Raw genomic sequence first — 26,041 nt, 5'->3', positions numbered from 1 at the left:
GCCTAAGGCTTTTGGTTTACCCGTTTTCATTTCTCTAGAAACTGAGGGCTTCAAAATCGACACCATGGGAACCTACCACGGCATGACCCTGAAGTCTGTGACGGTAAGACCCAAGAATTGTGGTTTAATGCTGTTAATGCCTTCTGTGTTTCGTCATTGAATATGTGGAAGGTAAGCTGACTAGTTGAAACAATGCTTAAAATGGAATCGCCTACCTTATTGTGCGCACTTATTGTATGTTGTACTTAGTTATAGTTCTTGGTTGTGTAGCATCTTATCCTATGTTATTTGTTGTATTCAGGGAATGGTTTAACCTTGCGATTGTTAGTGCTTGGCACTTGGTTCTCACTTTGGCTTTGACTCCCTGAAGTACATGAACCACGACATGGAGGAGAAAAGGATTTTTGGCCGCGAATGTCTCCCGCTTGAGCCCCGCTTGCCGCTGCCGAGGGACCACCGCCTCGGCGCTGCAGGAGGCGGTGGTGCCTAAGCGCTGAGCGCTGCCGAGGCGTTGGTCCCTCGGCAGCGAGGCTCCGGCGTGAGACAACCGCGGTCAACAATAGCGGGTGAAATCCCTTTCTCCTCCATGTCGTGGTTCATTCTACTCCGGATTGACGTGGAAGAACCAGAGACATCGGAGAACCCGACGCGGCCGTTTGAGATTCATAATATCGTCTGGAGGCTCACGGCTTTTGGCCGTGATAATATATATTATATCATATAGATAGCTATGTATAATATGATATTATTTTGATATAGAGCGTGTGTTCTGGAATATTTACAGAACATGGCTAAGGCTGTGTGTGCCTCGCCATTGCGATACATCCACTGTATACAGAGTGCATGGTACTGTGGCTGTAAGCTGCTCAGGGCCACACCCCCACCCTCCTCCTTGACCCGCCTCCTCTTCATTTGCATTAAAGCTACAGAAAACGAAACGGCGCATTTGGGGAAAGCTCAATGTGCGAATGGCTCGTAGTGGCTGTAATTCTGCACCACGGCTGAATTTGGGGAACGTTTTCAAATGCTGTGTTTGGGGCCCACTAATATCTATATAAAAGCATCAATAAAGTAGCATGCCATTGATTCTTTAAGAGTAAGTGGTTAACTAGTGGTTATTTCTTCCAGCTGACATTCAAGACTGAAGCGACTAATTCTTGATAATATGGATGTTTGAATTTATTGATTTACTTGAGCATGCCCATGAGAGCACAGGGGTATGATGGACGTAAAGCTTGCATTGTAACAAAACGGCACATTTGTTTCTTCTTGAACTGCTTTTGGACATCAGGGTTTAAATTTTTTTGTATTTTATTCATTGAAAGCATAACATCTTCCACTTTCTTTCTTTAAAACCCCATCTGTTTTGAGGTTTCCATTCGCTTACTGGGATATATGGGAATCCTTATCCGAATAAGTGTTTCATCTGTATGGACCAACGTGAAGTCCCCTCCCCACCAGAGTGTGTTGTTACTGGGCTCTGCCTTGGTGCAGCCTTCCCATTTTCTCCTTTAAAGAGTTGATGCAGGCATGGTGCTTGTTGATCTGCAGGTGATTCCAGTACTTGATCAGTTCGCTAGGATGGAACCCATGCGAGGTGATGAGGTGGCTGTACTTGCAGCTAGAGTAGGACACCCTCCAGTGGTTGAACAGGAACTCGTTGGGCGGAGGCACCGGCTCTAACCCTAACCTGGCCAAGCAGATCCCCACATACACGTCCTCCAGGTGCAGGTGCTGGATGCTCAGAGAGGCTCTGTACACTTTGCCCGCCAAGTCTCCAGAGAACACGTACCCCGTCCCAGAGCAGAAGGTGGGGTACTTGTCGCTGGGGTACAACTCCTGCGACATGTACCACTTGCTGTTCTCGTTTCTGTTTGGCGCGAAGCCTCTCATGTTGTTGCCTGTAAAGAAGTCTCTCTTCTTGAGCAGTGGCCTGAGCAGCTTGTGGATGAGGTACTCTGTGTTGACGAACATGTCACTGTCTGTCTTCATGACGTAGCTGGCCCGCCGGCAGTGCAGCGCCACCCAGTTCATCCCCATCAGAGTCTTCACCGTCAGGTTGTTGTATGCATCCAGGAAGTCCTGCTGGATGATGTCGTGGTGCCGAAGGCTTTCCGCTTCCAGCATCTTCTGCTGCAGGTGTCCCAGCTGCCCTTCGTTGGCTCCCAGCAAGAACAAGCGGGCGATTCCAATTCCGGGGGTCACACTCTCGTTACCCCACGTCTGTCGAATGGCATCCCTGGCCTCCACCTGGCGAGCCTCTGTGGCTATCAGCAACACCAGGAAAGGTGGAGCTTCCCCCTCTGGGCATTTGTCTGGCTCGTTGATGATGTAGGGGTATGGCCCGGAGGTGAGCCTGCCGCTCACGCCTCCCTCTGCGCTCTGGCTGGCATTTTCAGCGTTCAGTGTCCTGTTGAGCACCAGGTTGTCCTGTGGTGAGGCGTTGGAATCCTCCTGGAGGGAGCTGACGTTGTTGAAGTTGGGCTGTGGATCGATGACGAATCTCCACAGGCTGCTTCGGGAGCTGAGGTTCCCTTTGGCCTTGGTGGAGTGTAGCCCGCCACTGTCATAGTCCATGGGATGGCCTGTCCTCCACGGGGTGCCTGTCAGCCCCGGCAGCCAGTCCTGGTGGACCAGAAAGACCAGCACTCCTAGCAGGGAGAGTAGATACAAGAGACCTGCCATGTAAGTGCAGCAGTGACGCCGCCTCCACTGCATGTTGTCTTGGGTGGGGTGAGACCGTTGGATCCAGTGGGGGCCACACTCCTCCAGTCAGTGGTCGTTTGCTCCTGAGGCCTGGAGATGATGGGTTTGGCATGGATCTCTAGGTCCCATGTTTATGTCCAGCTTCCATGGAAGTCTATCCCGCTCCGAGGTTTGGGCCCGCCGCCATGTTGCAGTGTTATCTAGGAGAGGGATAGGGTATGTAAATCCAAACGTATATTGAGTGTCTTAAAAATAATAATACTGGAGTTGTTCTTGTCACATTATAGTTTAGGTATTATGTTTGTTGGGACTTTCTCTGTGTTGCTTTGTATTTTTAGTTGCTCATTCATTTAACAAGTGCTTGGGTTCTGAATGTTATCTGAGCCCAAAAACTTGTTTCACTAAAAATAGAAAGTCAAATAGATGGTGTGTGGGTTTCTTCAGGAAGGATGTAAATACAGATGGCCACACCCTTGTGCAACAGTCATATTCACATTATCTAGTCTAACTGTCTTCATCTGCACTGACCTGATTCAACCAGAAAGATTGCCTTTCAATGCAAAGAGGATTTAAATATTGTACAGTACAACATTTGCTAAAATGTCGTTGACTATTGCAAGATGCTGAGGCGGCTGGTGTGTAATCAAGACAGCCTATCCGTTTGCTTTGTCGTTAGTTGGCCACTCACCCCTCGGAGTGAGGAGTGTTGTCACATTGTACCGAATGACACACACTAGCCTCTTAAAGGAGCCCCACGAGACAAAGAGCTGTTTGTAAGAGCTCACAAAACCTGAAGCCCAGCTCTCATGGATGAGTTACCAGTAGTGGAACGAATTAGGGGAAGTTTTTTATTTGTATCTCATCTGGCACAAGTTTCTCGCTCGATTTATCAAAAAAAAAATATATATATATACACACACACACACACACACACACACACACACACACACACACACACACACACACACACACACACACACACACGTAATATATCATCATTAGGGTTACTGTTTTACTGGTAGATGGGCTTAAACCATTCCGTAGTGCTCAAGTAATCAACTCAAGTAATGAGCTGAAACCTCACCGTGTCATGGCAGAATCCTGTCATTGAAGGATTCCATTCCCAGTCCCAAACGCTGGTCCCCGTCGGACCTTAAGGCGTCTTGTGTCACACGGCTGCTCAGGGTCGGCTAATTTGGCCTTCTTTTCTGTCATTGAGTTTCAAGTAGTCCATGCTCTTTAACCACATCAGTCACTGAACTGCCATTCAGATGGAGGGTTATGTTCTGATTCCGCAAGGGGGTCCTGGTGTAGGTGGAGCCCTGCCACCATTCAGTCCACGTAACGGCTCTGCACATGAGGAAGTCTGCGGGCAGGGCCCTGGGAGTCCTCCATCGCTGGTCGTCTGCCTGTGGCGCTGTCCCCTTGGCTGTGGTGAAGGGGAGGTGGCTACGAGAACTGTGGTTCTGCTGCTGTTGTCACCCTGGCAAGCCCTGTGATGGTCGCTTGCATGATTGAGGAGGGGGAGGGGTTACTGCAAAAACGGCACCCCCGGTCCCTGTTCAAGTGTTGTCGAGGCAGACGGATGGAGATGAGGGTCCGTGGCCACTCTAGATTTCAGCTTGGCGTCCGCTCTGTGCTAGCCCTCCTCTCAGATTGTGTAATTCTAGTTGTAGCGCTGTCTCAGCTTACCAGTTCTACTGCTGCATCACCCCGAGTGATGCCCTCTTCCCTCTATATCTCCATCGTCGTCGACCTCCCGTGTGCCATGACGCTTCTGTTCTGGAAAAACACACAGAGGGGTTTGACTATAGTGAGTGAGCGAGCGAGGGAGAAGGAGTAGTAGGAGGCTGGGCTATGTGTGCTTGGTCTGATGAGCTGCTCCAGGCTGCGTGTGAATAATCCCCTCCTCCTCTTGTGCTCTCTCCCCTCGCTCTCCCTCGTTCTCTCTCTCTCTCTCCCCCTCTTCGTTGCTCCATCCCCCCACCGCTGCTACTTTTTAATCTTTTCTTCCTTTTCCTGTCGCTGTTGCCGTGGCACCCTGTTCAGTCGTCAGGGCGGGGTGTGATGATGTTGGTTGTGGGGTGCGGGGCGCTCCTGACTGACGCCCATCCTGCAGTAGTCATAAGCATGTGTGCAGCCGCACACATGAGGTTAACGGCGTTCCAAAGGACTTTCTTTGTTACCTAACAATAGCTTTGCACCATTATTTATTCTTGCATATAAATAGATCTTGATGTGTATCTCTATTGATCTATAGATAATATTAGATGGATATCTTTCAGCCGCGAAGATATTATCAATCTTGATTTAACTTATTTTCTATGGGACAATCTTTTCCCCATCACTGTTGTCAAGTCCCTACAATTTATTTCATGGTTTCACTTCCTTGCGAAACCAAGCCTCAAGTTGAAATGAAAGGTTCTGATTTTGGTCAGACAACCAAACTGTGGGTGGGGTTTAGCATTGCTATTGCCAGACCAAGCTCAATCGTAGAATGAACGTTGGTCTGGGGAAGCTGCTGTCATTTTCTTCAGCACAAGAGGCGTTATTAATGGAGCGAACTTTTATACACTTCAAAAGCCTTGCTACAGATGTGCTTCATGTAATGAAACATTGAACAGAAACCAAATGTAGCAAAAGTAACCTATTTTGAATGGCTTGAATGGTAGAGCTGCCATTGCAGCTTATCGGGCCCTTTGTTTCATTACAACCATTGCAAAATGTTCAATGGGTTGACATATTTTTCTTATAATGCCGATAGTATTTTATGTGTAGATATTCATTTGTATGGTAAGTATGCCAATCTTTTTTCAGTATTCGGATTTTCGTGTTTTTTCTTACAAATTTTAAATACCAAAATATGAATGTTTTTATTAAAGTCTAAGCATGTTTGAGCATGCATAAGACTGTATGACTGAATTATTATTTGTTAGTTTCTGATAGTTTGTAACTGTTAGGATACTTAAGCCATTTACCCCCAGCCATCATCGCTTTTAATTTTCTTTCTTCTATTCATTTATTAAATTTATAACTTATTTAGCAGCCATTTCGATGTTTAAGTGAGTCCAAAAGACACAAAAAGCCATACCTACTTGGCTGTTGTTTAGTTGTTAATTTACAATGTTTAGCAATTTATTTATTTCTAAATATTTGTATCGTTAAAATTGCACAAATTAATTCACTGTTCTTGTTCTTGCTATTTTGAAAAGGTGCTGATTTATTAATTCTATGTTACTATTATTTAATATTTAGTGTTCATATTAGTGCAAATAATTGTTGAATGTAGTACAGAGTCTGTGGTCTTATTGCGCAAACAGACAGCGGTCAGACAGCAACCCCCCATCCCGGCCGGAAAACCCCTCCACCTTAACTCACAAATTTGCTTCGGGAAACCCTGTTATTTAGTAAAGATGAACAGAACAGGTAGCAAAGTTTGGACACCTTTTAGTATGCATGAAGCTCTGATGTAACCAGGTAGAACTCAGACTGAGTATCCCAAAGCCACTGGCGTCGACTCGTATTGCTGTTTTGCATTAATCAAATAAAATTTGATTTACTAATTGTACCACTTTATAAAACGATGAGTTGATAAAAATGTGTTTCAGCAGCAGTGGTTCCTGCCTGCTGCCTGTTACAGTGAAAGATGCACACTGAATGGACTATTTTTTCAATATTTAGATATTCGTTTGGAATCCTAAGGAATATCGGATTCTTCATGTATTCAGGCCTCATACCGATGCAGAGGGGTCTGATTGGTCTGCTTGATGTGTCCTCAGGAAGGGGCATCTGCCAGGAAGGCCCAGGCCCCAGTGCTGCAGCCCGTCCCTCGGCCAGGTGAGCACCAACCCAAACCTGGACCAGCTCCGTCCACTTCTTCGTCTCTCATGTTGTTCTTGAACTATTGTGCCTTCTACCCGGGCACAGACGGTCCACAAGGTCCTGGCCCAGGGTATTCTAGGGGGTCTTGACTAGGGATGTGCATTTCTGGCAAAAATACTATTCGATATTCGCCGAGAAGTATTCGAATAATATTCGAAAATCAGTCAATCAAGAACCCCCCGACGCACGCACGCAACTCGGATACACGCGAAACAATGACACAGGGAGAGGCTTTTATGATTTGTATTAAATCAATCTGTTTATTCAAACAACTGCGCCATTAACATTCAACATCCAAATTATTTAACCTGTAAGCTCCAGCCTATTTTTAATTGTCTAAATTGTCTAATATGCTTGGTGTTTGAGTTGTGTTTGGTGTGCGAAAAGGACTTATATGTGCTTGTAATGGAGTTTCTCATGTTTGATTTGATATTTCTCATGTTTAATTCTATATGACTATTTCTACATAATAAGGGCAGTGTTGTATGCCTTTTGCTGCGAGAGTGATCATGGTCTTACCAAATCTGGGGAACCTCGAGTTTAAGAAGTTAAACGTGGGCTTAGGCAAAACAGATCGCTATTTATTTTGACAGTGAAAAAAAAATCTCTATTTATAAATGTATATTTACATCCATAGTTTCGTTCTGTATCAAAATTAATTGTTCATACGAAAATGTGCTATGCCATAATGATTTTAGGCATAGGTTAGCGGAATACAGTTGTAATTTTAATAATGAAAGTAAGTGGTCATAGTCTTGCACTATCTAAAAGAAAGATGTTGGGGATGAAGACGGGTGATAATCTGTTGACATTAGTCCAGCTTCGGAGGACACGCGCTCTGATGGCACTGACGCAGCGGGCACAACCAAGTATGTGTTTGCCAATTTTGTCAGGCGGGAATAGCGGTACATACTTGTTAGATTACATCATTCTCTACACTAGCCCTACTAGGGATGGGGGTGGGGGGTCGTTTTATGGGAGAATCAGGACTTTTTGCTTCCCCAATAATCTTCTGGTGGACAAAAAGATTGGTCTGTTTAAAAAATAATTTCACAAATTCAATGTGGTCATAAAGGCCCACTATGCAACTTTTTTAGCCAAAATTACATTAAGTATGCAGGTTGAGAGTTATGCTGATGGTTCTGCATCCATTTCTGGGTCGATTGGTGGGTGTGTCATTTACCCATGTCGCCTCTCCAGTGAAAAAGTGCATATGCAACTTGATCTGTTCGGACCGGGGCAATCCGGATGTGACGCAACGGAAGTATCCTCGAAAATGTAGTCAGATTGTAGTTTCGAAAATGCTTTACGGCACAGACACGCACCCAAACATGGCACCGGCTAGATATAAACAGCCAGTTGCGAGGCAATTGTTGCATTCACCGAGCGAACATTATGAAAGTAAAATGCACATTTCTCGCTAAAAATGTTTCCATAAACGCATTTAATGCGTTTATGGCATTTAATCGCATTTAACGCATTTAAACGCATTTAATCGCGAACAAGACCCCGAGGTACTTGAACTCCTTCACTTGGGCTAAGGACTCATAAATAACAATAATCGGGTTAAATAACTTCACATGGTGTGTCTGGTGTGTTTCCAGCATTCGTAGTGTTGATCAGCAGAGAAATAGTCCGCCAAGACGTTGAGGTTGCTTAGCAACCAGAGACTCGGTCCATGCAAGTGAACGGAGCGTTCACTCTTCGTCATAACTATCAAACCAAACATCCTTCACATTCACCGAGCGAACATTATGAAAGTAAAATGCACATTTCTCGCTAAAAATGTTTCCATAAACGCATTTAATGGCGTAACTATGTTAATATTTCCAACCAGAATAAAGAAAGATGTCGGCCGTATGCTTCTGTGCAAGGGTCACTACTCTCTGCCAGTGACGTCGGGTCAAGCTCCACGCTGATTGGCTATCGTGGCTAAGCGTCACGCGTTGGAGCGTTGAAAGTTCAATTTTCTGAACTCCGGGCGTTGGTGCTTTACGGCACAGACCCCCAAACACGGAACCGGCTCGATATAAACACAAGTAACTAAGGGATTGTTATATTCATCATAGATCAGCCGACTAAAAAGAGACAGAGAAACCCAATGTCAGAGCAACAGAGAGGCCAGACACGAGTAAACGTTGGGCAAGCTTTTCAGGAATAGCGTGAACTGAAAGAAAAATAAGACTGCAAATCAGACGCCGACTCGGCCGTGTTGCTTTTGAAATTGAAAGTACCCTTGGGTGAACTTGTCTTTGTCTTCGTGGTATTCTTGATGTTGATAGTCTCTGTACAAATGTGTTTGCTCAACCATTTTGTTGTGAGCCCTGTAAAAATTGTTTTCTCGACCGTTTTGTTGTGAGCCCTGTATGTTTCTAGCTTGCTTGGTTGCAACCATATAAACACCTTTGTTTCCATGGGTGTTTTGCTGTTCGTCCCTCTCGTCCCCCAGATACATACTGAATCCCCGAATCCAGGTTCTTGTTTATTTAGATTATTATGTTGGCCAAACCTCTTACACTGATTGTTCTGTTCCACCTAAGATAAAACAATTATAATCTAGGATATAAATTCTCCCCGTCAACTATAAAATAAAGGATGGATTTATGTTTATTGCAATACAAATACACCATTTTAAAAATGTATAACCTTGCCTACACTTTATGAACATCTACTTCGGTCATGGCTCCACGCATTCGCCGGCTTCTTTGAAAACAAATGCACATGGCTCGCGTAGAAGTGCATGGGGAAGGGTCGTCAACGAGTTGTTACGACAGTGTTGTGAAATATCTACTACGAAGCTGTAGGGGGCGCTGTGTAGAGAAATGTGCGTGCCAAAACCAAGAAAACAGCGAAGAAATGCCCGAAGTTGCATAGTGGGCCTTTAATAGAGGCAGCTATAGTTTGTTCCACAATCTGTCTACAACAGCTTTGTTCTGTGTCAACAACCAATTTATCGTATCAAGCTAAGTACAGAATCACTATATTTCTGGACCATCAAATCAAAAAAATATCGACCCTCAAACAATGTTTTCCTATAAGTGGTATCGTTGTGTCTGACCGATACTGCTGTTCACTCTAGGGTTTGTTGTTCAACTGACGTGGTATTGTCTGTGTGTGAAAGGTCTGGGTGAGAAGCTTTTAGGGAAAGCTCTACACCGCTCTTACAAGATTTTCCTCTTCTCTTTTCAGTGTCTCAAGCCAGACCTCCACCAAATCAGAAGAAAGGTATCTATCCACTTGAATCACATTTACTGATTGTTTTTTATAAATGTGCGAGTGTAAGAAGCTTCATGGAAGCAAAGAATTTGTTTTTATTTGAGAATGATTTAGGGACAATACACCAACAGCCTCTTCAATCAAACGGCATTTTGAATGATTGGGCCCATCTGATATGAATATACCTGACTGTAGTCTCTTGTGCTCTGTGTGTTTTCAGGATCTCGGACACCAATCATCATCATCCCAGCCGCCACCACCTCCCTCATCACCATGCTCAACGCCAAAGAGCTTCTGCAGGACCTCAAGTGAGTCCTTCTCTTTGGGCCTGTGCAGTAAAAGTGTGCACATTAGTCATGTGTTCGCACATTTGTTGCTTGTGCGGTAGTGTTCGTAGTCTTTTTTTTTCTTCATGACGACCATGTCAGCATAAGTGCTAGTGCTATAAGTGAAAAGCACCAATGGGTCTGAAAGCCTGAGCACGGAGGCAGAAGGTCCATGGGTCGATCCGCTCCATCATTTAGGGATGGTGGCAGTGCTGCCAGATTGTGCCATTTTTCCCAGCCAATCTAGCAACTTTGACCCAAGATCAATCTGTGAACCTAATCGTTGACTTATCACAACATACCAATAAGTCAGGTTACGTCATATAAGTATTTGGGTGTTTTTATTGAATGCTCTGGCGTCTGTTCAGCTTTAAAATTGTCGGCCACCAAGAACAGGGCTACCTACAGTTGCTGTATGAAGAGTCAGGGCTCAGTGAGGCACATACGATTCTGAATGATCCAACCCACATACTGAATCAGGAAATGGGGTTGCAACCATCAGGTAGACGAATTAGAATGCCTAACTCCAGGTTCAAAAAATATAAAAACTCATTCATCCCAGCTGCAATTAAGATGTGAAATAGTAACAAATGACTGTTACCTAGTATTTATTTGATCTATCGGTCTTAAGGTACGGCCACACCAACCGTGTTACTCACGTTAGGGGCGTCGAAAATCGGCATTTTTGCATAGGGAACCATTGGTCTAGGCGCTTCAACGCGTTACACGCGTTGAAGCGTTGCGTGAGGGGCGTTAGACGCGGCAGACGCACGTAATTACGCACGTAAACGCAGTAACGCGCCCAACGCACCAACGCCCGGGGTTCAAAAAATTGAACTTTCAACGCTCCAACGCGTGACGCTTAGCCGCGATAGCCAATCAGCGTGGAGCTTGACCTGACGTCACTGGCAGTAGTGAGTAGTGACGCTTGCACAGAAGCATACGGCCGACATCTTTCTTTATTCTGGGTGGAAATAGTAACATAGTTACGCCATTAAATGCGTTTATGGAAACATTTTTAGCGAGAAATGTGCATTTTACTTTCATAATGTTTGCTCGGTGAATGTGAAGGATTTTTGGTTTGATAGTTATGACGAAGAGGGACCGCTCCGTTCATTTGCATGGACAGAGTCTCTGGTTGCTAAGCAACCTAAACGTCTTGGCGGACTATATCTCTGCTGATCAACACTACGAATGCTGGAAACACACCAGACACACCATGTGAAGTTATTTAACCCGATTATTGTTATTTATATCCGAGATTATTTGGCCCAATCTGAGTGATTGGATTGGAGTTAAGTGATTTGATTGGCGTTAAGTGATTGGAGCAAAACGTTTGATATTCTTCTGTGGTGGCATAATGAGCACGCAACGAGTGCGCAGAGCTGACAGTATTGCGCACGATTTGCATGATGCAGATGTGAGGATGAAAAATCCTCACGTAAAAGTGTTAAAAAATCAGGTGTGCATTATAACAAAAAAAACATAAGATCCACCCAACCCTCCCTCAACATGCTATTCAAATTCAGTGGCAAAAAATCCAGATAATTTATTTCAATGCATAAATATTCAGTGCTTACATTTCAGAGGCTTTTTATTTTCAAAATCCGATGAGACAGATTTACTGTCAGGATTTACACTATCCTGACGCTATCAGGATAGTGTCACAGGCAGTGTTTCCCACAGGATTTTTGGAGACTATGGTGGGTGGCTCGCAATCCGGGGTCTGGGGGCATGCTCTCCTGGGAGAAAATTGGAATAGATTTCATTTAAAAGAATCAATCTGGTAAATTTTGAGAACCAAATATGACATATCAATTACTGACAAATGACTTACAAACTGCTGATTACTGATATGAATGTTGATGACAAAATGTAAAGGGTCATGTATGTGACGTAAACGCGTACGCGACGTGAGCAGATCTGAGCAGTGTTTTGCGTCTTGGCAGTGTAGACGGAAACGCTACGGCGGAGCGTATTCAACTTTTCCACTCTGGAGGGTGGTTTCAGATTTATGCGTTTTCATGCCCCAAAAACGCTGTCACCGTCTAAACGAAAGGCACTTCCGATAAAATATTTTGTCGTTTTTACCCGCAAGCGTCCTCGTGTAAACGGGGCCCTAGTTTGAGAGTTTGAAACCTGATTAGAGAATTATGAACAAGCTGAACATGACATTCGGTCATTGCCACTCATTCAAGAAACACAACATTGAACAGCAGCTGAAATTCATCAGGCAATCAACATTCAGGCTCATTAGTTTCCAAGAGTCTGACTGCCAAGAAACAGTATGGCATTAAGGGGAACTTCTTGGTTAACCATTTTTCTTCCGTTAGTGTTCTGGACTACAAATGTTTAATTTCCCCAGAATTCAAAGATGTTTCAGGTATATGCTTTTAAGAAAGCCCTTAATTCACTTGAGAAATGTGTGCTTGGAGTTTTCTGGATGTTGTGTGCTTATCAATAGACATTTTGACCATGTGAATGAGGCTGCAGTTCAGGTTTATAAGTGTCTCATTGGGATAATGCCTTGTACAGGTGATCCTTAGGATGAGAGTTCGAATCCCGATTAGAGCATAATGAACAAGCTGAACATGACATTCAGTATTGCATTAAGTGGAACATCTTTCCTTCATAATTATGTAATATTTATATATCGTACATTAGTGTGTTCTTGACTTTTAATTTTGCTCGGACCCCGTTAATCACCGCTTGCGGTTAAAATTATAATTATTATAATGAATACTATTCAATTCATAGATTCTGTGCATAGCAAATACTCTCTAACTCCCCTACACGCATACATTACATCGACACACACGCACACACTCATGGCTGGTTCAGACTACATGATTCTCAGATATTCCTCCACGATTTTAACATTTCCCACTATGCGATCACAGAGCCAGGAAATCGGGCTTTGTCTCATCGGACAACTGGCCAGACTACAAGATTTGAGGGTGACCGGTATATTTAACGTTTTCATTCTTGCGCTCCGCCACCCACGTATCATTCCTGAACCGGTTCGGAACGTAAAATAAGGTTTGTTCTTAACGTTCCGGCAGTGTTATTGGGCCTAGTCTATTTTTGTGGTCGATAACTTACAATATAATAGACCTAGTTATTGGTATTGGCCCTTAATTTACAGTTTTCTAAATGCGCAAAAATCATAAATCACAGGCAGCATCCAAAAATATTCGTGATATCCATCTCACATACCAGGCAGACTGCTGCTGACTGTAGCCTATATTCAATGATAAACATAATTTTGTATCAATCATTTCTGGATAAGTGGGCTAGAAACTCCTTACCTGGTTGTAAGTTGTATCCATATTCCATGGAGATCTTCAGATATAGAGGCTCCCTCAATCATTTCTAACCCCGCCATAAGCGAATGTGTTGTATTTTGTATGTTGCTGATAAATACCCAAGTCTCTCCAACCACTTCCAATTTAACTCTACATTTCATTGTGCAAACATTTAAAATCCCGACTTTGAAACGACATAAGGCCTGGGAAGGCAAAATATATTATCTTCACAGCCCTACATTACAAACATAATTTCCAAATCAATTTCACTGTGTGAGTAAGGCCTATTAAGATCGCAACTGAAATGGCATACGGCCTCTCGCCAGGGTGGTTTTTCATGAATATAGGCTATGCTTTTGTGAAATCTTATAGGCTATTTAGAGAACGGAAAAATACCCGTTATTAACCGGTTTTGGGGATTTCAGAATAACGTTTCTGTTCCGGAACAGTTGAAGACCATTTGGTTTTCGTTTCCATTTCCGTTCCCCGTAAAATTCTGTTAGTTTTCGGTTTTCGTTTTCGTTTTTTGAACCGGTTCGGAGCCCCAGACACAACCGGACTCGTTCATTCACTAAACTGACATGCGAAATTGTCGCTCTCCTCGCGCACCGTCCACTCACTCGCTGAAGTCACTCACACACACATTGCCATTCTCGCTCACACACATACGCTACTCTTGTAACAGAAGCGTAGTGTGTACTGAAAACATGTTGATGATGATACACTTCCTATAGGGGGTAACTACATTGGCACAACACCGGCTTCCTCATCACAACATTTCTCGCGATCAACTCCAACTCAGCCCGCGATTGACTGGTAGAACGCAATCGACTGGTTGGGCACCCCTGCTCTAGAATCTTTACTTGTATCATTAACGAATACACGCAGCAACAACGCAGCAGCAAAGTGTAAATAACAATGGATCCCGAGTTCCTATACTAGGCATTATGATGGCGGTCCTCTGCGTAGTGCATTGAAGTCTAGTTAGTAGAGATACGCGGATGAGCTGTTAAGTCTTTTTTATTTTTTTAGCAATTGATTCCCGCAACCGCCCGATCATCATTGGGGTGACCAGACGTCCCGGTTTTGCAGGGACAGCACCCGATTTTGAGTTGCGTGTTCCGCGTCACGACAAAAGCCTGTCGGCACACTGAAATGTCCAACCACTATGACATGTCCCCTGTTGTCAGCGATTACATAGCCAACGTGGTCTTATTATAGCCCATTAACTGAAAGCCACATAGAAAGCATTAAGCATCCAGCATAGGATTTCAACAATGTGTGTGAGGGCACACGCAGCAGGGATGATCGTACAGTGGAATGCTTATGGAAAGCCAGCGGACGAGCGCTGAGCGGCGATGTTCGCATTTCAGAAGCAGGGAGATTATAGAAAAATATCAAATTTGTCAGTTTGCCATTTGTCTTGTCAATATGTTAACCTACATGTTGTTTATTTATTTCAACCGCTACCCGCCCGCAATTCCTACAAGTATTCATTTTTTTCACGCAATCCACCCACAACTGGTGGCGGGGTTCCCTCCATGTCATCAATGGATATGTCATTGCGATTCCCCCAAATTTCTGGCATGCCAAACTTATCGTCGTGGGGTTTTCGAACGTCACAGACGAAAAATCGCAGATCGCAAGCATGTCACTTTACAAGACCTCGTCTCGACGCTGACTTTTAAAAATTGTGTACGACTCGCAAATTTGTCTGCGACGAACGAATGGGCCAAAATCAGGCTGAAATTGTGTAGTCTGAACCTGCCATAGGTTAGGGTTAGGGTTAGGGTTAGGGTTAGGTTGAACAGACGAAGTTAGGTTGAACAGACATGTTGTTTAGGCTGAACAGACGCCAGAGCATTCAATAAAAACACCCAAGGTCATCCTTTACAACATCGCAGCGGTAGTAGGTGACCAAGTTCACCCTAAACAACATGGCCTAATCGTGGTGACGAGCCTCCATGTCCCATTCCAATACGACTGCTGAACTAGTGAAACGGTGAATTTGGTTTTGAGCAGTTTTATCTGCATCACACTCTAAAAACTAGGGATGCACCGAATTTCCGGCCACCAAAATATTTTTGGCCGAAAATGGCCCAAGAGCGCAATTTCGGTTTTCGGCCGAAATACTTTTATCACCAAAACAACACGGCCGAAACAGAAATTTGTGATGACGCAAACAAAAAGCATGGCCAGCATACGCTTGTCTGGATAAGTGCCAATATGTCTGCGGTGTGGACGTTTTTCAATGTTTCTGAGAAAGACCCACGTATAGCGATTAGCAAAAATTGCAATGCCTTGATTTTAATGAAGTTAGTACACAGTCATAGCTAGTGGTGCAACGGTTCATGGGTTTCCCGTGATCCGTACGGATCAACCCACATGGTTCGGGACGCAAGTGATCCGTGTATCGGCTGATAAAAAAAAAAAAAGTTGTGCGTTCACGGTATTAACAACATCAAGTATCGTAGCGAAATACAGTTTCTGTTGTGTTTTATTTGGCGTTCCGTAAATCCCATTGAAATGGGAACCGGAAGCGGACATGTTTATGTTTGGTTGTAGACTTTTCGCTCAGTTCTCCACATCAACAGCAGGGCTAGAGCCGAGCAAAAAGACTACAACCAACCTCCCTTGCAATGAGCAATGAGTCTTCCAACCGAAATCAATGGATTTACAAAATGCCAAATAAAACATAACAGAAACTGTATTTCGCTACCATACTAACTTAGGGATTATTTACTATCCATGTTAAGAAGAAGGAATAATGCCTCAGAATGCAATTTTTATAAATATTGACTATGCTTAAAGGAAGCAGGATTATTACCTAATTTTTCACTTTTTTTTTGTTTTTACACGTTTCAAGACTTTATTTAAAGTCACATTTGTCTTGTTATCTTTATTGTTGTTGTTGATCCGAAAATGATACGACCCGTGACTCAAAAACCGTGACACGATCCGAACCGTGAGTTTTGTGATCCGTTTCACCCCTAGTCATAGCCATAATGCAATGGTACTAGGGTTGCCGCGGTGTGGACAGTTTCACAATGAGTAGCCTAATACACTCGTGTCAACACCGGTATTACCGACTATAAATGGTATAAACTTTGAAACTAGGTCAACCGCCTTGGTTTCCTCAGGTTTCGGTTTCGGCCAAGAATTTTCATTTCAGTGCATCCCTACTAAAAACCAAAGTGCAATATCACGTAGGCTCCGTGAGGAGGAAGGCTCCGTGAGGAGGAAGGCTCCGTGAGGAGGAAGGCTCCGTGAGGAGGAAGGCCGTGTCTTTCTGATCCGCTCTTGGTCCGAAATGAATTTGCACTGTAGCATTAGAGCAATTGATTCTGGTCATCCACTGTTTGTTTATAGGGCACAAGCTATATCGTTTGCATAATGACGCTGTACGGTAGATGTATTCTGTCACTAATAACGTGTGTGTGTGTGTGTGTGTTTTTCTACCATTGATGGTGGATGTCTCCAATTTAATAAAAAAAATATATGAACAATGAACAGTAAGTACCTGTCTCAGAATTAGATAAAAAGGTAAATATAATCTGAAGTAATTAGAGGCTTCTTCGATCAGTCTGATCTTGGAAATTGCATGAACTTGTGAAACTGCTGGAAGCATTTAATGGTTGACTACTTCCAGTAGTTGGGGGGCTTTGGCTTCCTAGAGGCTCTGTCCCACACTGAGGTGGTTGGGTCGCCGTTTGACTATGGGTCGATAACTTCAGGCTAGCTCCAGCAATTTTTGTGAAGGAATAAAGGCCTTCGACGTGGCCCATGTTGTTAAGCCCACTTGTAGGCCAAAACTAGCAGGGCTCAAAGTTCCAGTGCTAAAGCAGGCCGCTGCTGCTATGGCCCCCAGCCCACCTGGCTGGGCTGCTACGGCCCCCAGCCCTACTGGGTGGGCTGCTACGGCCCCCAGCCCTACAGGGTGGGCTGCTATGGCCCCCAGCTGGGTGAGCTCTGCTCTGTTTGCCGCTCAGATTCTGCTTCTTTGAGTCGGTTATATATTGAAAAATACAAAACAGAATAGTTTTCACTGCCCGGTTGGGCCTGGAATGGAGTGGGTGTCTTTCCCAATGTTGTCTTTACGACAACATTGACAATAAGTGAAATGGACCTTCTGCTGTCTCCAAACCCCACTTACCAGCTTCTTATAATAATAATAATGCATTTAATTTAGAGGCGCCTTTCAAGACACCCAAGGTCACCTTATGTAGGAGCTGTTTGTACATCCCTGGTCTCCACATGTCTGTGATTGGAACAGTTTTCAATGTATACGTCTCCACAACACATGTACACCAGGAGATAAGTGATCAGCCAGTCAATATACATTATGTCTGTGATGCGAAATAGAGAATACCAATATATACTGTGTACTATCAAGTGTTACAAGCTCTTCAAAAGTAGAGCTGGGCTCGGTTTCCCGAAACCTTCTTAAAGGCTTCTTAACTCTCATTCGTAAGCTCTATTTTAAGTTCTACCTTAACATTTCGTGTGTTTCCCAAAACGTTCTTTGCTACGAATCTCTTTCGTAAGTCGTTCGTTGGTAAGGTTGGTCTGAAGCTCTCGTAGAACTTTCTTAGCTCTACCGTAGTGATGGTTCAGCTCCTGATGCTAGTCGCCACCACGGTAACATTTAGAAATCCCTGTTGCGCATGGAACTGCCACATTGACAGTGTTTTTTTTCACCCATCGGTTTATGTCATTCATGAAGAAAATAATTGCTGGAAACCCACAAGCACGAAATAAATTCAATAATTTCAAAGACTTCAAAAGAATATTATTTACTTTAAAAAACAAAAATGAACAAAAAATGTCTCCTTAATTAAGGTATTGATACTGGGAAACGAATAAACCATTGTAAGCAATGAGTGAACGCAATAAGTGGTCGAAATACTTCAACCACCGCCTCTTTCCTTTGACGTTTAGTTTTCACCTGATAACACACACTGGCCGGGCAGTGCGCAAAGCCTGCACGACCCCTATAGGTAGTCAAGTCACACCTTTTTAAAAAGAAAATCAATAGCCTAATTTGAACGGCTGCGACAGATGTAATTAAGGGTGTAATTTCCTCAATCTCCTCCGCTGTTTTATATTTTCGTTTTTAATCAGTGTAGGCTATGCTAGTATGTTTGCCCATGGTTAAATAAATGTTTAGGCCTACTAGAAGGATTTCAAGCAATGTATTATTTGCAAAGACTGCAATATTCTTTAGAACGCTGTGCATGCACCTGTGCATGAAATGGAAAATCAAACTCTGAGCACTCGATTTCAGCAATTTCTTTCTGGACAGCGCTGTGTGCGAACGACGTAAAGAGAATTTCCTAAGAAGACTCCTAAGAGACCGTTCGGGAACCACGCCTATAGAGGTAAACAAGTTTGATAAGTCTAAACGTAGGAGTCTTCGTAGCGCTACGAGCGGACGTTATCCGGAAACCGGGCCCTGATAATTACACTCAGCACGTATACATGGAGAGTCATAATCGGGTAAATAAATGAATAAGACCTCACAGGACTTGTAAAATGCATGTAAACACCTTTTATCTGATCTACTTTGCACAAAAATCTGTACATGAAGGGACACCCAAAATCGGATAAGAACACCTAGATAAGTCGTTAATAGTCGGTATTCTACCTGCATGTATACCAGCATCGTATATCATATCAGAGTTTGCGTTATGCGAATGCTCGATCTTTTCCTGGGCTGGAAGTTAGTTAGTTATATGCTCCTTATAACGGCTAGCCGTTGGGAGTTGCTGGACCGGCCCAATTGTCGATCCAGCAGCTGTAGAAGACAGCTGGAAGACATCACGACATCAGTCAAGGTACCTTGTCAAGGACACCTCGACACTCAGCTAGGAGAAGCCGGGGATCGAACCAGCAACCAGCAAAGATGGTAGTCGTGTTGTTGTCGCATAGTCATATAAATAATTCTTATTTCTTTATAAATATAAATCTTTAATTATTTCTTTAAATGATTATTGTTGTCGCCATCGGAAAACGAGAAACGATTTATTTAAAAAGGTGGCGCAGAAGATGGAGGAAGCCGGTGTTGTGCCAATGTAGTGTTTCATCATCTACAATATGCATTCAGTACACACTATGCTTTGATATCACCCAAGCCTGAATAAAAAGCATATGTTTTCCTTAACGTTGCTCATCAACAAGGTTGTAAAGTACTAATTTCGGGCACATCTCAATTTTTTTTTTTTTTTTTCCATTTTTTGTTTACGATCTTTATTCATTCATTGTGCCGCGGCCGAACTGACGGGGATATTCTCTGATATTATGAATCTTAAAGACTGCGTCAGGTTCTCCGACTCTCTGGTACTTCCACAACAATTAAAGACTCGTAGTGGGGGTATCTCGCCCATGGTTGAGAAGAATTGGGGGGGACTTAGTTTTTGACTATGAAATCCAGATTGAAACGTGACATGGATGAGAAAGGGATTGTTGCCGTATTGGGGACAGCTGTCAGGGTCCATGTCATTTCTCTGACGCTCCAGTGTTATGACCTCTTGGTCGTATGCGAACTCCTCCGGCTTGACTCCTCCCGCTGCTCCGCCTTGTAACTCTGGAGCGTCAGAGAAATTGTCGTAGATTTCTATTAGCGACTTATCTAATTCACTTCAACTAGCTATACGCAAGAGGAATCGGAGAGTCCGGGACAACAAAGATGGAGAGTTTATTGTAACCCGCATACGAGAGACAACGAACCCGAGTGAGTTTGCAAAGACACTGCAGAATGACTCTCGTCCTGCTCCCTATATCCCCAATCATTACACAATACAAAGTTGGACTTTCATCAATTATTGATGTGCATAGCTTGTTTTTTTGGGTCATACTGTGTGGATGTCAGCATATTCTCATGTTTTCTAGGTCACAACTGTGCCTTTTGAACATATACTATTATATACACAAACAGAGATGATGCACATGTGTGAATGTCAGCATTGTCTTCAGAGAGTACATCAGATAGAAATAGAGTGAACCCACTCACTGGCGCCACATGACACCTAACATCAGGGGGATAGGTGATCAGCTATTTTCCACTATTAAAGTATCTATATGATATGTAGGCCTAATAATAATCATAGTTTAACATCAAGCTGTCTACTGATGACATCTTTCTCGAATGTCGCCTGAGTTTGTTGTTGCTGGTGACGTAAAGAGGTCAGCCAGTGGCTCTTCTACCACTAGTTGAAATAGGTACAGCGCCACCTATCGTACCGGGGCATGACACCATTTTCTCACCGCCGTGTATACTTCATGGTTCCCGCGTGTCCAATTTAAGTCTTAAAAAGTCTTAATTTTTTTTGTGTGAAATTAAGGCCGTAAATTGTCTTAAAGTTGCTCTAGGTATTACATTTTGCAGAGGTTTTTTTAAGACTAGGGGAAATTGTCGCACACAACAAATCACATAGTCCGTCTTTTAATCACGGCTTTTTCAGGAGTTGTATCAATCATCAGTAGGCTAGCTTGCTCGCGCTACTTTTAGCTAGTGACGGTTGACATCATTAGGCCAACTTGCGCTACTTTCAGGATGGGACGGTGCAAATTCAATGAGAAATGGTTTGAGGAGGATAAGTTTCGGGGGTGGTTGGAGAAGGCAGGTGACTAGGAGGCAAGGTGTCGTTTATCCCGAAAGGCATTCATACTAGGGACCATGGGAGCAAAAGCTCTTGAGTCCCACATGAGGTCGCAGAAATATGTCCGATACTCCGTGGCAGCTAGCGGTGCCTGTATTATTTGAAAGAAGTGGACTGAAAAGTTCAGCATCCGTGGCTAGTACTTCACATCAGACGGCGTTAACCGGCTTTGTGTTGCCACCAGAAACCCAGAAGGCGGAGGTATTGTGGGTTCTCCACACAGTGAGCAGACATAATTCCTTCAAATTGAACGAGGACATTAGTAGCGTCTTGGCTGCTATGTTCCCAGATTCTGAGTTTGCGAAGTCGTTCACCTGTGGTGAAAACAAAACGGCCTATCTTGCCAAATACGGCATTGCATATTTCATAAAAAGAGAGCTGTCACGCTGCGTAAACGATAAACAGTACGTCCTCATGTTCGATGAGAGTGACCAAAACCACTAAAAGAAAACAGATGGATATCCATGTGAGGTACTGGCCCACGGACGACACCGCGACAGTCATGTCATATCGCGGTACTATGGATCACAGTTCATGCTGGATCATTTTAATGTAAGTATTCCAAACATTAAATTAATTAAATTGTGTGTGTAGGGCTTTGACTTTTGCCCAAAAAATCATATTCGAAGTTTGTTTGTTTATTAATATTTATATATTCGAATATTTATTAATAATATTTGGACCATTAAATGCCTTCAGTAATACCTGGATTGGGCTTCGCGGGTTTGTTTACCAGCGTTGCTATGGTTACCGGTCCTGCGTGTTCCGACGGTTTATTAGGTATCTAATAAATCGCTGTCTAATCAATACTTTATTCACTGCCTCTTCCGTGGTCATTACAATATTATGAGTAGACTGCGTCGGGTTCTCCGACGTCTCTCCCTCTTGGCCTGCCCATAACAAGTTTGAATATTAAGGGCTGCCTAATATTCGTTTGAATTTTGATTTATTTTTTGATATTCGAAGTGTGTGTGTGTGTGTGTGTGTGTGTGTGTGTGCGCGCGCGCGCTGTCAGCCGTGTTTACATGGACACATCTGATCCACATAGATGTGGAAGAACAGCTCAATCGGAATAGAAAAGGATCATATATACGCCTCAATCGGAATACAATTATCTGTTCGGAATATAATTTTATTCGGCTACAGAAGAGGTGGTGTAGTCCGCCATAATCGACATGAATACACTTATTCCGATTAGTTTGGGGTTTAACTTAGAGCAGCTGCAGTAGTTCGCATTTGGTCCACTCCGCACACCAAACTTCACCGCTGTCAAGGACGGTGGATTTATTTCCCGATTCATGTCTTTGTTATCACTGCGTAGTAGTTACAGTAGTCCGGTAACTTATCAACCCCAGCGTGTCCGGTTGCTAAGCGACGGGACATGGGTGATTATGGGTGACACGGGTGGGTTCATGTGTTCGCGTATCGTCGTGTCCGCGCGCTTCCGAGATAATTTTGCAAGAGTACTACTACTGCTAGTACTACGGCTACGGTTGATGTGTATAAGTGACTCAATAAATTCCCTTTTCTATCAAATAATCTTTCAGACATTTTTTGGGTCTTAATATATGTATGTGTTGGTCTTAAAAAGTCTTGAATTTGACTTTAAAAATGGTGCAAGAACCATGTACTTAGGAGTATAGTCAAACTATGGCTTTAATTGGATTAAGCTGTGCATTTCAACGCTGTATTAAGATTAATCATAAGCTAGGCTAGCTGTAGCCTGCAGACAGTCAATCCGCCAATCAGGGTCAGTGAAATATGCAGACGATTTAGCGCTGCTACTGATCCTTTAACGTATGCTACACAGCTGTGCTGCAAGGGGACGGGAGTGGGGGCTGGTTGTGGTTATTACTTAGTATGCTGTAAATCCTGGCACTCAATGTATGCTCTTATTCTATGTCATACTTAGTTGTGTAGCATCTTATCCTCTTTGTACACGGGCAATGTGTTAACCTAGCGATTGGTAGTGCTTGGAACTTGGTTCTATGAACAATATAGTCTTGTTTCACTTTCTTTTGACAAATGTACTCGTCAGTCGCTTTGGAAAAAAAGTGTCTGCCCGAAATGTAAATGCTAATGTAAGTGTACATGCTGCGGTCCCCTGAGCAGGCCCTAACAACCACGTGTCTCCAGGTTTGTGACACCGGAGGAGAAGAAGAAGCAGGGCCTGCAGCGGGACAACGAGATGCTGCTCCAGAGACGCAAGGACCAGGTTCAGCCGGGCGGAGCCACGCTCAGCGTCACCGTGCCCTACCGTGTCATCGACCAGCCCCTTAAGCTGGCCCCGCACGACTGGTCCGTCACCCCACTTCGCTCCTCTATTACCCTTTGACTTCGTGTTCCCTTCTCACAAACGTGCGGTCTGCACATCGGTCAGAACCAGGCCTCTGGTCTGAGTGGGGGCTCAGTCCCCCCCCCCTCTGGGTCACCGGGGAGGCCTCCGGTCTGAGTGGGGGCTCACCCCCCCCTCTGGTCTGAGTGGGGGCTGTCGGCTGGAATGGCCGAGGGGTTTTGGCTAACTAGACGCTCTGAGGCTTGATCCCCCAACGCTGAGACCTGCCTGCTCCCTAATGACAGGTTGTTATCACCTTGGGTGAAGTGTTGAGTGACCGTTGGTTAAATGAGGACTCTCTGTGTGCAGGGATCGCGTGGTGGCTGTGTTTGTGCAGGGGCCAGCCTGGCAGTTCAAAGGCTGGCCCTGGCTGCTGCCTGACGGATCTCCAGTGGACATCTTTGCCAAAAGTAAGTAGTTTCGTTCTTAAACATATTGTACTCGGTTGGAAAATATGCTTGGCCTTGATAAACCTTCATATTACCACCTTCACGTAGAGTGGACCCACCATCTACTTTATTTGCCCCGCTTATTGGTTAAATGGATGGCATAGGGCTCAAACTGATTTTGTATGAAATAGTGCATATTCTACCATGTGGTTAAACACGAGTGCTTTTTAAAGCATCTTCTAAAAGACCAATGATGCTGTCCATCTGGGCTTTGACTCCGAACTTCGTGATTCGAATATCAAAAAATAAATCAAAATTCGAACGAATATTAGGCAGCCCTTAATATTCGAACCTGTTATGGGCAGGCCAAGAGGGAGAGACGTCGGAGAACCCGACGCAGTCTATTCATAATATTGTGATGACCACGGAAGAGGCAGTGAATGAAGTATTGATTAGACAGCGATTTATTAGAAACCTAATAAACCGTTGGAACACGCAAGAACGGTAACCATAGCAACGCCGGTAAACAAACCTCACAAAGCCCATCCAGGGCTGAATCCGAATACTCATACTTATAGTATGCATTTTGTAGTGCGCCAGAAATATAGTGCTTCCGAATGCTCAGTACTTGGGGTGCAACGGATCACCAAGCTCACGGTTCGGATCGGGTCACGGGTCGGATCATTTTCGGATCAACAACAATGAAGATAACAAGACAAATGTGACTTTAAATAAAAACTTCAACTATGTAAAAACAAAATAAAGTGAAAAATTAGGTAATAATCCTGCTTCCTTTAAGCATGGTCAATATCTAAAAAATGTGCAATCTGAGGCATTATTCCTTCTTCTTTTTAACATGGATAGGATAGTAAATAATCCCTAACCATGGATTTACAATTCAGGATGTCTGCATTGCCTGGGGAGAGTTTAGGGTCTACACTCTCCCAAGGCAATGCAGACATCCTTATCTTCTTTTTTTTTGTTTGGTAGCGAAATAGTTTCTGTGGTGTTTTATTTGGCATTTTGTAAATCCATTGATTTCGGTTGGGAGACTCATTGCTCATTGCTAGGGGGTTGGTTGTAGTCTTTTCGCTCGGTTCTAGCCCTACTGTTGATACGGGGAACCGAGCGAAAAGACTACAACCAAACCTAAACACGTCCGGTTCCGGTTTACGTTTCAATGGGATTTACGGAACGCCAAATAAAACACAACAGAAACTGTATTTCGCTACGATACTTGATGATGGTGTTAATACCGGAATTGTCCTCTAAACATGTGCTGATCACGTCTACGCACAACTTTTTTTTTTTTATCAGCCGATCCGCGGATCACTTGCGTCCCGAACCGTGATGGTTGATCCGTAGGGATCACGGGAAACCCGTGAACCGTTGCACCACTACTCAGTACGCATTGTGTAGTACGGAAAATGTTTCCGAATGCGTACTACCGACACAGTATACAATGGTAGGTCACTACGGTATCCCACAATGCAACCGGAGTCTGGTAACGAACGAAGAAGAGATGGCTGACCCGACACAACCAATAGCGGCTTAGCAAGATTTCGTAGAAAGCGGCGAAAAAGAGACATTAAAAAGAGTAAAAAAGTAAAGTAAGTAATTAAGTAAAAAGAGACATTTTTTATTTAATAGCAACGATGACAAAACGGAAAACAGGTAACTTATCAAGGTAATTTTGCCGGCATCTGAGAGGAGATACGTCATCTCCAAACATCCGGTGGAGTTTCGGCGATGTTCGGAAGCGTTCAGAGGCGTTCTACGCATAGCTGTAGACCGTACTACACTGTGAAGTGTAGTACGGTCAAATAGTAGACACTGAACAGAAATAGTATGTACTACGTATTCGGATTCAGCCCAGGTCTTACTGAAGGCATTTAATGGTCAAATATTATTAATAAATATTTGAATATATTCGAATATTAATAAACAAACGAACTTCGAATATGATTTTTGGGCAAAAGTCAAAGCCCTACTGCCCATGGATAAATGCCATTGCTGCATGAGTTCCTCATGTGTCTGCAGTACGCGCCTTTCATCTTAAGTATGACGAGGCGAAGACGGACCCTAATGTGCAGAAGTGGGACGTCACGGTCCTGGAGCTGAGCCATCACAGACGCCACCTGGACAGGCCCGTCTTCCTGCGTTTCTGGGAAACGCTTGACAGGTGAGTCTGTGCTTTGAGTTTGCCATTTGTTTGTTAGGGGTT

General features: G+C 43.8%; 2 protein-coding genes across 2 annotated transcripts in view; one reads left to right on the top strand and one right to left on the bottom strand.

Moving 5' to 3' along the window:
• cdc73 (cell division cycle 73, Paf1/RNA polymerase II complex component, homolog (S. cerevisiae)) overlaps positions 1–26,041 on the top strand; it is a 45,236-nt gene that overhangs the window by 18,344 nt on the left and 851 nt on the right. Inside the window, exons 10-16 of the mRNA XM_030362584.1 lie at positions 39–103; positions 6,486–6,543; positions 9,778–9,813; positions 10,025–10,112; positions 23,230–23,391; positions 23,738–23,838; positions 25,858–25,999. Coding sequence (XP_030218444.1) covers positions 39–103; positions 6,486–6,543; positions 9,778–9,813; positions 10,025–10,112; positions 23,230–23,391; positions 23,738–23,838; positions 25,858–25,999 — 652 coding nt within the window. The remainder of the gene's footprint in view (positions 1–38; positions 104–6,485; positions 6,544–9,777; positions 9,814–10,024; positions 10,113–23,229; positions 23,392–23,737; positions 23,839–25,857; positions 26,000–26,041) is intronic.
• On the bottom strand, positions 1,162–4,800 carry LOC115548165 (beta-1,3-galactosyltransferase 2-like). The gene is made up of 2 exons (XM_030362585.1): positions 3,791–4,800; positions 1,162–2,906 (listed from the first exon to the last, which is right to left on the bottom strand). Exon 2 carries the CDS (start codon positions 2,716–2,718, stop codon positions 1,471–1,473), a length of 1,248 nt encoding a protein of 415 aa, XP_030218445.1. The 5' UTR covers positions 2,719–2,906; positions 3,791–4,800; the 3' UTR covers positions 1,162–1,470.

The sequence above is a fragment of the Gadus morhua genome, chromosome 8 (genome assembly GCF_902167405.1).
Source record: "Gadus morhua chromosome 8, gadMor3.0, whole genome shotgun sequence".
NCBI classification, from domain to species: Eukaryota; Metazoa; Chordata; class Actinopteri; order Gadiformes; family Gadidae; genus Gadus; species Gadus morhua.
This window is presented reverse-complemented; position numbering and strand designations above follow the sequence as displayed.